The sequence below is a fragment of the Cavia porcellus genome, unplaced genomic scaffold (assembly GCF_034190915.1).
Source record: "Cavia porcellus strain 051 isolate PalLab524CR breed Dunkin Hartley unplaced genomic scaffold, mCavPor4.1 scaffold_6, whole genome shotgun sequence".
In the NCBI taxonomy this organism is placed as follows: Eukaryota; Metazoa; Chordata; class Mammalia; order Rodentia; family Caviidae; genus Cavia; species Cavia porcellus.
The window spans coordinates 91,242,867-91,254,798 of record NW_026947489.1 but is presented as its reverse complement, the minus strand read 5'-3'; the positions used below and the strand labels follow the sequence as shown (position 1 = coordinate 91,254,798).

At 54.6% G+C, this 11,932-nt stretch overlaps 1 protein-coding gene across 2 annotated transcripts in view; it reads left to right on the top strand.

The window, feature by feature from the left end:
• Positions 1-1,522: 1,522 nt before the first annotated feature.
• The window catches only part of Sp2 (Sp2 transcription factor), a 20,441-nt gene continuing 10,031 nt past the window's right edge, over positions 1,523-11,932 (top strand). For both annotated transcript variants that reach the window (XR_010048309.1, XM_063251426.1), the window contains exon 1: positions 1,523-1,647. Coding sequence is in view for 1 of the 2 variants with exons in the window: in XM_063251426.1 (XP_063107496.1) it covers positions 1,641-1,647 (7 nt within the window). In the remaining variant the exon portion in view is untranslated. The remainder of the gene's footprint in view (positions 1,648-11,932) is intronic.

Below are 11,932 nucleotides of genomic sequence, written 5' to 3'. Positions count from 1 at the left end.
GCTTACACACCAAACCTTCCTGCCAGTATTTTTCAAACTGCCAGTCATGATCAAGAAAAAAAAAAAAAAAAAGACATAGATTAGGAAAGAAAGAGGAAGGGAAGCATAGTAAAACAGGATAGGTTAGAACAGATTCATCAGAGCTAAAAGAATAACTCTAGAGAGTGCTTGCAAGGAAGCCTGGCATTCAAGTCCCAGCACTGGAGAAAAAAAAAAAAAAAATAGGGTTCTTGGCCTCGATTCCATTCCCATGAATAAAGTAAGTACGGATTCAGGAAGCTCTGCTATGCACTCCCATACGTGTGTAAGTGGCCGGCTCAGGATGCAAAAGACGTTATGTCACTGCAGGGAATGGTAGGAGCCACTGCGTGGGGGCTTGGTGTGGCGAGCTTCTGTCTACAGATGAGGACGTAGCGCTCGGAGTTTCGGTGCCCTGCCTAAGGTCTCACTGCAAGTGGGCCTGGCAGGTTCGGGAGCCAGGCTGGGCCTCCTCACTGAGGCCAGGCTGGGCGTCCACAGAAGAGGCCTAGGAGAGGAAAGCAGAGCCCCCCGCCCGGTGCTTTCTCTCATCCTGAGACCAAGCAGGAGTCTCTGGACTCCAGAGCGCACTGCACTGGGACATTGGTTAATGCAGATTCCAGGCACGCCTGAAGTGCCAATTCTCTCTGGGAAGGAGAGGAGGTCCCGGAATCTGCTTTGGAAAGACTTCAAAAGCTGGGCGTGGTGACTCACACTTGAAACCCCAGCACTCTGGGAGGCTGGAGCAGGACTACTGAGTTCAAGGCCAGTTTGGGCTCGATGGCGAGACCTTGCCTCAAAAAAGCCAAGTGCAGATGATTACATTTGGGTGCTAAGGATAAGAGATGAGGGGTAAGGGATGCGTCTGCCAAAACCTGGTGAGAATGAAGAGGGGCTTAGCTGATGTGGATAAAAATCCCATCTCGGAAGTGTCGCGTAATCCCGGCTTCCGCTATGGTGTCGGAATCCAGGGCCTCATAGTACAAAGTCGCCTCTCCCAAGGGGATGGCGGCCAAAGGGCCGAACCAAGGACGGTATCTGTCCACTCACCAGGCAGGGGGTCGAGGGAAGCCACAGAACGGGAAGGCACCCCTGCCTCACCTGGAAGAGAGTGCATGTAAGGCTCAAGTGTATGCTTTTTGTAGAGCACTGGTCGGCCTCACCCTGAGGACTTCTGATTGGCTTTAGGGCAGATCTATCACTCGTCTTCTGGGTTAGAGGTGGGGGGAAGGTCAACCACGACCAATACGGAAACACTCCTCACCGAAGCCCCTCCCCACCTCGCTTCCTGTTGCTGTCCATCAACCACCCCGTGGGCGGGACGTTGCCTCTCGCCAGTTGGCTGGCGAACGCGTCTTTCATTTCTCAGTAGGTTTCCGGTTGGTGCCTGCTGCCGTCCATCAATGACACTTCATAGTCGTATTGGCCAGATCAACGTCGCTCTAGATGCCTCTCTCTGACTGGTTACTATTGCTGTCGGTCCCCAATGTACCGGACGCTTATTGGTGGGTGCTGCCGTCGCTCGGGTGGTGGCGGGCTCCGGGATTGGCGGGCGCTAGGCGGGCGGTGTCAGGCTCTCGGTGGCGGCGGAGGCGGCGGAGGCCAGGGAGGAAGATGTCGTAATGAGCGGTGGGTCCTGGCCTCTGCCGGCGGGGTCTTGCCGGCCCTCAAGGGTCGGGAAGACTGGCAGAGGCCGCGGGAAGGGGAAGCCGGGTCCGAGGGTTCCCCCCTGGGGCTGGGCCGGGCGCCGGGGCCCGGTCGCGGGAGGGGCGGAGGAGGGAGGATTCCCGCCCGGAGGAGGAGCGCGGCTGGCCGGCCGGGCGGAGGCACCCGGAAGGGGGCGTTCGACTCCCCGCCCCCTCCGAGCCCGCTGGGCGGGAGGGCGGCGCTTCCGGGGGCTGGCGCCAGCGGCGGGCACCGGGCGCGGGCCTTTGGGCCGAGTGGCTTCCGCGCTACGGTCTCTGGTTGCAGCTCTTGGGACAGCCTCGAGCGGGCGCCCGACACTCCGCGGGCTCGCCCTGCTCTCTGGGTCTCAGCTGCGATCAGGGCCCTTGGGAGTTCAGAGAGGGCGAGGGAATGCTGAAAGTGCCCAAGTGCCAGCCAGATGGGCATGGCTGGGCGTGGACTGCAGCCGGCTTAGCGCCGCCTCCCAGTCGGGAGCCGCGGTCGGGACAGGAGGACGCGCCCGGGGCGGATGGCCCTGGGCCTGGGTCTACGGATTGGGTGAACATTTCCTGCCTACAAGTTTTTACTTGTATCCTTGAGCCTCCGGCTAGGTATCTGCAAGTTCTTAGAATTCTGAGAAGGTGGAGAGCTTGTTGACAGCTCTGCGTCCCCAGTGTCCCTCGGGAGTCTGAAATCCCAAAGTCCAGAGCGACTTGGAAGAATCACTTCAGAAATAAAGTAGATGTTTTCTTACTGCACCTCGCCTCCTCCGTCGCCACTGTTGACTTCATGGTTCTCAGCTTCCTACCCTTGCCCATTGGTTTGTTTCCCTTCCAGTTTTGGTTTAAAAGAAGTGTGTCTTCTCTGAGCAACTAGCCTCACCATCTTCCTTGGTTTTGACTTCAGTATCTTGTCGTGTCCAATTTTTTTGTTTTGTTTTGATTTTAGAGGCAGGGTCTCCCTGTGAATTCCAGGCTGGCCTTGACCTCACTGCGTGGCCCAGGCTGGTCTCAAACACAACCATCCTCCTGCCTCAGCCCCCCAAGTGCTAGGCTCGTTCGCGTGCGCCACCACACCTAATTTGAGTTGGTATTTGGATAAGATTTTTAGGACTAGAAAGTTCAGTGTGTTGGGCAGCTCACTGAGAGGCCTCAGAGGGAATGATGGATGGAGTCCAGACCACAGTCGTAATTTTGATTATGAACACCAGTAAGTGTGTTGCCTGTGCCTGAGAATGTAACTGCAGTACCTGGCTTTATTTGAAAATGTTATGTACAGTGGGGGGTGAATCTGTCAGACATCCTGTCCACTGGGTTGCTGGTCTCTGTGTTCAGAAGCTTCTAACAAGCGGTAATAATCTGTTATAAATTCTCATTGGTGGGGGTCTTGGCACTCTCACTCTTTCTTCCCATTGCTTGTGTAGAGCAACGGTGAGAGGCAATAAGAAAAAAGGTAGAGCTGGTCTGCCACAATGTGGGCGCCTCCCTGGGCAGCTGAAGGCTCCCACGCTTTGCCAAAGGAGACCCCCAGAGAGTCTGCAAAACTGGATCCACCGCAGAGTGCTTGGGGGAGCACTGGCTTCCTGAGGAAGAGTTGGCAGCCCTTGGGCAGCACATAGGTTGGCCTCTCTTTCCCAGATTCTGTTCATTTGGTCCTCTGGAGGCCTGTCCAGGAGATGAGCAGGAGCAGTAAAAGTCTAGCAAATGTCTGGGTAAGGGAGCTCATGGCATTCCAGCAGGTGGGATAGTTCATTCTGCTCTCCTGGCCTTGAACTACTTCTTTTATTGCTTTTGGAGAAGTTCTAGGGTCCCTTATGCCAAGCAGTGAGCTGTCCTTGTTATTAGTATGTGGCAATACTTTATTGCCTAATCAGGGCCCTTATGATGACATTGTCCGTTTTTTGTTTTGTTTTGTTTTTCTTTTCTTTTTTTTTTTTTTTTTTTTTGTCTTTTTCATTTTTATCGGTACTGGGGATCAAACTCACGACTGCCTGCTTGCAAGGCAGGTGCTTATGCCGCTGAGCTAAATCCCCAGCCCCTTGTTTTCCTTTCTTGAGATAGGGTCTCATTATGTAGTTCCGGCTTACCCTGAACTCACTATGCGGCCCAGGCTGGCCTCAAACTGAGTGCTGGGATTACAGGCGTGCACCACCATGCCCAGATTTATGATGAGATTTTAAAGTTTGCTGCAGCTAGTAGACCCCTGGGTTGAGTTGTTACAGCAGTCTTCTAGACCTAGCCCACTCCTGTTTCTGTGCTAGCAGCGTGGCACGTTCTTTACCCCCATCTCTTCTCTCTGCACACAAATTGGAAACCCTGCTTCCAAACATTGAAAAATGTAAGAATCATTTTGGATCAGGCAGGTGACGGCCACAGAATGAGAGAGGCAGAGACAGTGCTTTGGAGAAGGCCACACCCTTTCTTAGAATTTAGGGGTGACACATCTGGATGCCTGAAGTGTCCCTTTGAGGGCTGAGAACACTGACCTTCCTAGCCTACTGTGCACCAGGACTGCTCTTTGCAAGCTGGATCAGGCCAGATGCTGGCTGCTGGGCTGGGAGGTGAACACTGAGCGAGTCAGGAATGCACTTGGTGGTTTTCCCCTGTCTTTTTTTTTTTTTTTTTTTTTTTTTTTTTGAGACAGGGTCTCACTATGCACGTCAGGCTGATCTTGAGCGTACTCTGTAGCCGAGGCGGGTCTCGAATTTGCAAAGATCCTCCTGCCTCAGCCTCAGCCTCAGCCTCCTGAGTGCTGGGATCATAGGCACGTACCACCACGCCTGGCTCATTCCTTTTGCTTTTGTTTTGGATATTCATGCAACTCCTTGCAGGACTATTCATGCAACCCCATTGTAGGAGAGAAAAAGCTGTTTTTCTTTATTTCGTAATTCATTGATCCAGAACTTTAGATCTCTTTGTGAAATAAAACTGCAAGTTCCTCTTAATACCTTCATCATTACCAGCAGTTGTAGTTTTTGTTTTTTCCAGGACTGGGAACTGAACTCAGGGCCTTTGGACAGAGCAACATCCCCAGCCCTTTTTGGTAGGGAGAGTGAAATAAAGTCTTGCCTTGTAGGCCAGACTGGCCTTGAACTTGGCAGACAGCCTCCTGCCTCTATCTCCTGAGGTGCCCACCACACTGGACTCCCAGCCACCCTTTTTTGGGGGACCTAGGATCAAACTCATGACCTCACCATTGCCAGCCAAGCACGTATGCCGCTGAGCTAAATTCCCAGCCCTGAAGCCCTTTTTTTAAAAAAAAAAATTGTTGTTTTTTTTTAGTTTGAGACAGGATGGATCTCATTAAGTTGCCGTGGCAGGACATGAACTTTCCGTACTCCTGCCTCAGCCTCCCGGACTGCTGGGACTGTAGGTCTCTGCCAGCTCTTCTGGCTTGGACAAGATCTTTTTTTTTTTTTTGGCTCACTCAAGTGGCCTGTGAGTTGAGTTTGTTAGTACGCGTGTGTAGTACATGATGTTTACCTTTCCTGTTGGAAGCTGTACATGGACAGAACGCTTTAATTCCCTTTTCCATACTCTTCCCATTTGGCCTCCCCGGGCAAGCTGTTGACTGCTGTTGCATCCCTGCCCTGCCTGGCAGAATGTTTTGGGGGCAGCTTTCTCATGAGCTGGAGCAGGGTGAAACTGTAAACCCTGCAAACAAGTACAGGGCATCGTGCAGGGAGCTGGAGAGGCTGCCCCAGAAGATGTGTCCAGTGGCACAGGCAGGATGGTTCCCGTCCAAAGACTGCAAAATGCAAACCAGCCCAGGAGCAGCTCAGTGTTGGGGTGAGCAGTGTGGGGAGCCAAGCTGGACCTCTTCATGTACCTCTGGGTGCGCTGTGGGGCAGACCCTGTGCTTCTCCTCGGGCTGGTTCTCTGGACTGATGAGTTCTGCCCTGGAGCCAGGGGATGGCTGGGCATTTCTCAGCTGCCCCAGAGAGTGTAGGGCAGGGCCATGGGCACGCAGCCAGGCACTGGGCCCTCACTGGGTCTTTAGTGACCCAGTATCTCACTCCCTGAGCTATTCTCTGCTTGTACCTTGCGATGATGCAGGGGTTGAGCGGAGCGATTGGCGTGGTGCCCAGTGTCCTGTGATGCCAGTTTGGCCCTGCATGGCAACCTAGTTTGTTAGGCGGCCTTTTTTATTTTCTGAGACAGGGTCTCACTATGTAGTCCAGGTTGGCCTCCAACTCACAACAATCTCCTGCCTCAGCCTCCTGAGTGCTGGGATTACGTGCATGTGCTCCCACGCCCTGATGTTAGGTAGCCTTTTGTCTTGGCCACTGGGTGCAGCAAAGGGTGGAGCCAGCAGGCCAGGCCTGCGCAAGTTTCCAGATGTTGTCTTCCTCAAACCTTCTCTTTAGGGTTCTCATCTCTTGAGGAATGCGGTGGAATTACAGTGGCCCAAGAAAGTGAACACAGGCAGCAAGTAAAGCCTGTGATCCAAGGGAAGTATTTCAGCCCCCATCCGTGGCTAGTCGGAAGTCTCGGATCAGCCTAGAAAAAGTACCAGCACATGTCCCGGGGCTCAGAAGAGGCAGCGGTGAAGGAATAGCCGCCCGCGGGGATCCTGGCCCGGGCGGAGTGAGTCTCAGTGCGCATGCCCAACAGAGGCCGTGCTTCTCCGCGCGAAAGGCCACTTCAAGGGGCAAAGTGGGTCGGCTGGCTTTTTCTTTTTTCTCTTTTCCTGTTCCTAAGGTAGAATGCTGACGCTTAATGTCCTTTCACCCCCTCCCTAAATGCTTTGAGCTACTTCCAGGGACCACTGGGGCAGGGTGACAAGTTCTGGTGGGTGCTTGTAGGATGCAGTGAGCCCCAGGCAGGATACAGAGCACAAGGTCAGCCCGGCCATCACCTGGGGGGAGAGTTCTGGGCGGACACTGACCGAGGAGGGGTGGTCTCGTGTTCTGTGCTGCCTAGAGTCTAGTGTGGTGTGGTGAGGAGGTGTTGGCCAGGTGTGGCCCCGGGAGCACTGACCATGCGGTCCCGCTGGGGCTTGGCCTGTGGAAGAGGCCTTGGGGGCCAGGCGTCCTGAGGGGACTTGCCCCGTGGAGTGAATCCTCACCCAAGCCGGGAAATGCAGATTTGCAGGTTTTCTCCTTCCCTTCTTATGCTCTTGCTTCCTTTCTGCCCCTCTGTGTTCCTTAGGATTTGTTTTTTGTTTTTTGTTTTTGCCTTTTTGAGACAGGGTCTTGCTGTGCAGTTCAGGTTGGCCTTGAGCTCACTTTGTAGCCCAGGCTGGTCTCGAACTCGCAACGATCCTCCTGACTCAGCCTCCCCAGTGCTGGGATTACAGGCGTGAGCCACCACGCCCGGCTTCTTTAGGATTTATTAGTTCATCTCGTTATTCAACAAAGATACATGAGGCACCAGTGGCAGTGTGTCCCAGCCACCGGGGTCCATCAGAAAGAGAAGCCCAGCTTTTACCTTTAGGGAGTGCACGTTCTCCATGGGGGTCAAAACTAGTAGGTATTTGTTAGAAACTCAGGATGAAGAGAGAAGAAACAGCATGGTGATGGTGGTGAATGCTTACAACCCCAGGCTGAGGCAGGAGGGTCGCAGCGAGGTGCAGGCCAGCCCAGGCTGTGTACCGAGTTCAGAGCCAGCCTGAGCCGCACATCGAGACCCTGTCTCAAAGTACAGAAAACAGGCTGGCATGGTGGCCCTTGCCTGTAATCCCAGTACTTGGGAGGCTGAGGCAAGAGGATAATTGCAAGTTGGTTGCAGGTTTGAGACCAGCCTGAACTGCAAAGTGAGCTCAAGGCTGGCCTGAACTGGGTAGGAAGACCCTGTCTCAAAAAGACCCCCCCCCCAAAAAAAAAGAGGGGTAGAAAAAGAGGTGCCTAGGAGGGGGCAGATCATACAAAATGAAATGGAAGATGTCAAAGAAAAGTGACATTGGAGTGGCCCCCAAAAAAGGGGAGAAGCCTGAGCTAGTTCTTTGCAGAGTGAGGCACCATTGCCCACCTGGCCCGGCTGGTATCTGCTGGGAGAGGGGAGCAGTGCACTCACCACCCCCACGAGTGCAGGACGTTTTTGGTGGCTGCAGCTGGATACACTCACCAGACCCAAAGTGCTGAAAAGCTCCGTAGTTTGAATACTGTGCTGCAAAGGAAGACACGGGTGGGCTGCAAGTGTGGGGCTGGAAAACCAGGGGTTAGCCTGGGAAGTCAGGAGGAGGAGAGGAATAGCCCTCTGAGCTGACAGAGGACATTTTTCCTTTAGGCAAAGCTGTGGATGCATAGAAAGGTCTCGGCAGAGTGGCCCAGTTGGAGCTGAGGGTAGTAACTACCAGAGGTGCAGGAAGCACTGGGCGGAGCCTGGCATCCCCTTTTTGCCTTTTGTTTTTATTTGAGACGGGGTTTTGCTATGTAGTCTAGGCTGGCCATGAACTCACTGTGTGGCCCAAGATGGCCTCCAACTCACTGGGACCCTCCTGCCTCAGCCTCTGGAGTGCTGGGGTGACAGGAGGGTGCCACCACACTGGGCCACCTGGGTGTCCTTTCTCACGTAGTGAAGGCAGCTCTGCCCCTGGCTTCTGTGACAGTGACTGTGGTTGCCGGAGGCTTTCACAACCCACCCGTTCCCTCCGCACTGCTGACTCTTTAGCCCGTTTGTCGGCTTCTCTGGAGGCCAGCTTTGTTCTCAGACCAGCCATGGCTTGCTCTTCCATCTCCAGCCCTCACTTCTTCCCAGCCAGGCCACCGCAAAAGCCTGCGCCTAGAAACTGCTGCGTTGGCTGCTGGCCCGGCTAAGCTGACCAAAATAGCCACAGAGGAGCTGCTTGCGCGGTGAGTCCTCCGTGGAAATACCGCTGGGCCGGAGGAAGCCCAGCCGAGAGGTAGGAGCCCAGAGGCCCGAACTGAGTGCCCCCAGGCCAGGTGTGGGGCCAGGCAGGTTCTCTCCCGGCACAGAGCTCCCAGCTGGAGAGAAGCTTCCAAAAGCCTACTGTTGTGTGTGGGAGGCCCCATTCCTTCACATTTCCTCCAAGAGAATTCTCCAAATGAGGTCGTGTTGTGGGCCCAGAGGTGAAGCTCAGGGCAGGGCACCTGCCCAACATTAGGAAGGCCCAAGGTTTGGTGGCATGGTGGCACAGGCCTGTGGTTTCAGCTGCTCAGGAGGCTGAGGCAGGAGGATCACAACTTAAAGCCAGTTGGGGCAGCTTGAGAGAGCCCGTCTCAAAATGTAAGAAGGGCTGCAGCTGGAGTGCAGTGACAGGGCACCCCCAGCTTCACTTACCACGGTAGCAAAACCAGAAACAAAAACAAAAAACCAAGGAGAAAAGGTTTTCTTGGTGCACTGACAATGGGATGCCTGCTCTCTGCTGCCCAGCGAGCCACAGAGCCCTAGGACACAGTGGTGGGGTCAGAGGAGATGGGAGCCAGGCCACGGTGATTTCATGCCTGGAGCCCAGCGCCCAGTCTTGTCCAGATCTAGAATCCCCTGGGGCCTAAAACGTAATGGGAGCCAGGGGCAGCTGATGGATTTGCATTTTCCAGAGATTGTTCCCACCAGATGTGGATGGGCTGGGCCGCCCAGGGGCCGAGGCCAGAGGGCGGGGTGAGTTCTCAGTGAGAGGCTGCTTGCTGGTGGAAGGGCCGGGTGGTGGCCCCTGCTGTGTGCTATGCCCAGGGTGTGGGCCAGGCCCGGGCAGCTCAGCATGAGCCACTTGGTGCAAAAGACATGGCCACCAGGGGGCGTCCACGTGTGCTCCCCACGCTGGCCCCAGGGAATTGGGTGGATGGCTGGATGGCGAGGTCCCCAAAGGTCTTTACTTCCTTGCAGGGTCCACGAAGGTCTCTGAGGTGTGACAGGCGGGCCTGTTACCTGTTGGTGGCAGAAATACACCCCGAGACTCAGACCTAAGGGTGAAGGCAGTATTATAGCCAGATGTGAGAGGAGCTGGGGGCTGGGGTGGGTACAGGGGTAAAGGTCCTTCCCGCTGGGGTGGAAGAAGCTGGGGGACCCCGGCTCAGCGTGAGGAGCACGGGGAGGGGAAAGCTTGGTGCTGAAGGGTGGAGAATTCAAGGCGAGGCTGAGGAAGGGCCCACGCAGGGCAGAGGTGGGTGTACGTTGCGAGCACCCATGGGCGATGGAGGAGGGAGCCGCCCGGGTGTTGGGTCCTGATGTCCCACTGCAACAGGAAGGAAAGGAGACACCCAGTGAGTTGGGCACAAGGGAGAGGGAGGGGACCACGGGCTCCAGCTGTTTTTTTAAAAATTTATTTGTTTGTTTATTTGGTGCCAGGGATCAAACTCTCAAGATACCAAGCTTGCAAGGCAAGCACTTTTGCCGCTGAGTTAAATTCTCAGTTGCTCCAGCTGCTTTTGTCGGGCTGGGATTGAGCTGCCTTCCAGGGTGGGGAAAGAATTCTGCTGTGGGCCCGAGAGTCACCTGGTGCCCCTCTGCTGCTGGTTCTGTGCCCCAGGAGCAGTCCTGGGGCCGAGGGATGCAGGTGGTGGGGCGTGATGCGCCTCCCAATGGTCCCTGCACTGCCTCTGCCCACCAGTGGCTCACAGAGCGCCAAGAAACACACAGGCCTGCCCAGCAGAACCTGAGCCGGCCTGAGGCCTCCCCAGGCTTCCTCTACCATCCAGCAAGCGGAGGAGGGGAAGCTCTGCACAACCTCCGCCCAGGTTACAGGTTTCACACTCCAGCTCCCGGACCAGCCGGCTCGCTTGGTATCTCTTGCCTCCCCACCGTATGCCGGCTTTTCTTCCCTTTTTCGTGTGATCTCATGGGCGGTAAAGCTCTAAGTGACAAGAGGAGGCACAGATGGAAGTCTGAGACCTGGACAGGAGAGTACACGAGACCTGGCTGCAGAGACGGCGCTGGTCAATTCCTGGGCTCCTGCTGGGAGCCCCGCGCCACCCACAGCAGAGCGTTTCCCCTGGAAAAGTCTAACGCCTGCTGGATTTTGAACCTAAGGCCCCACACGTGCCAGGCAAGGGCTCTGCTCGCCCCCCCCCCCCCAGCCCTGGACAGTCCAGAAATTATAAAGATAATGAGGTCTAGCTTTCCCAGGTCTGTCCCATCTCCAGCACATACCCTGGCTTGGTTAAATGATTCCAGAGGCAGGAGAACATTACCCCAAGGTAACCGATTACACCTTTCAAAAGTTCTTGCTGTTTTTTTGGGTTTTTTTTGGGGGGGGGTGAGGGATTGAATCTATGGATTTCATGCTGAGGCTACATCCCTAACCCCTTTTAAATAAGTCAAGATTTCACTCAATTGCCCAGACTAGACTCAGATTTGGTACCTCAGCCTCAGCCTCACAAGAGTGCTGGGATCACCATTCCTGGCCTGAAAGCCTACTCGTGTTAAATTAAAATCTGGCTTTTTTTTTTTTTTTTTTTTCATCATTTGAGGTGGGGTCTCACTATGCAGCTCAGCCCAGGCTGGTCTTGAACTCACAATGATCCTCTTGCCTCAGCCTCCTGAGTGCTGGGTTACAGGAGTGCACCACCACGCCTGACTGAAATCTGGGTTTTCAAAATGCCTGACTGCTGGTCAGGCTTCAGCCCTGTGTGGGGTGAGCCCCTGAGAGTGGCCACAGTCAGGCACCCTAGCTTGCATGCTGCTTCCCCTGGGCTGAAGGCTGCCCTCTCCAAGGTCCTTGTGGGCCTGCCAGTGCACTCAAACTTAGGACCTCGTGTCATTTTGATAACTGTGGCTCAAGGTCCCTGTGGGCTTGCGACTGTTTTCCCTGTCCTGATTAAATGTTTGGAAACTCAGCCCAAGACTGCAGTGGCTTTTTTTTTTTTTTTTTTTTTTTTTTGGCAACTGAGTAGATTCTGCTGGTTCCCACTCAGCCTTGCAGCAGAGAGCTGGGGTTTCACTCTGTCCCTGTCATCCTGTCCTGTGCACACGTGACTAGGTTTTATCCCAACTGGAGCACGAACTAAACCTCCATAGAATGCTAGGGCTGCCGTCCCTGCTGTCGTATGAGGTGCTGGACCACCCCAGAAAGCTCTGCACACCCTTGGGGAAGTGGAAGGGTCCCCACCAATGGCTACAGCCTGGGTTCTTCACATTGCGTCCACCATTTTGAGTTTTGTTTCTAAACAAGGTCTTGCTAAGATGCCCAGGTTGCCCTTGAGTTTACAGTCCTCCTGCCTCAGCCTCCCTAGTCACTGGGATTACAGATATGTGCCACCATACCTGGCTTACTACCAGTACTGTACGTTATTTGTTTGATTTTGCCTTTCTGAGATAACCTCTTGCAGTGTTGTCATCCAGGAATCTTG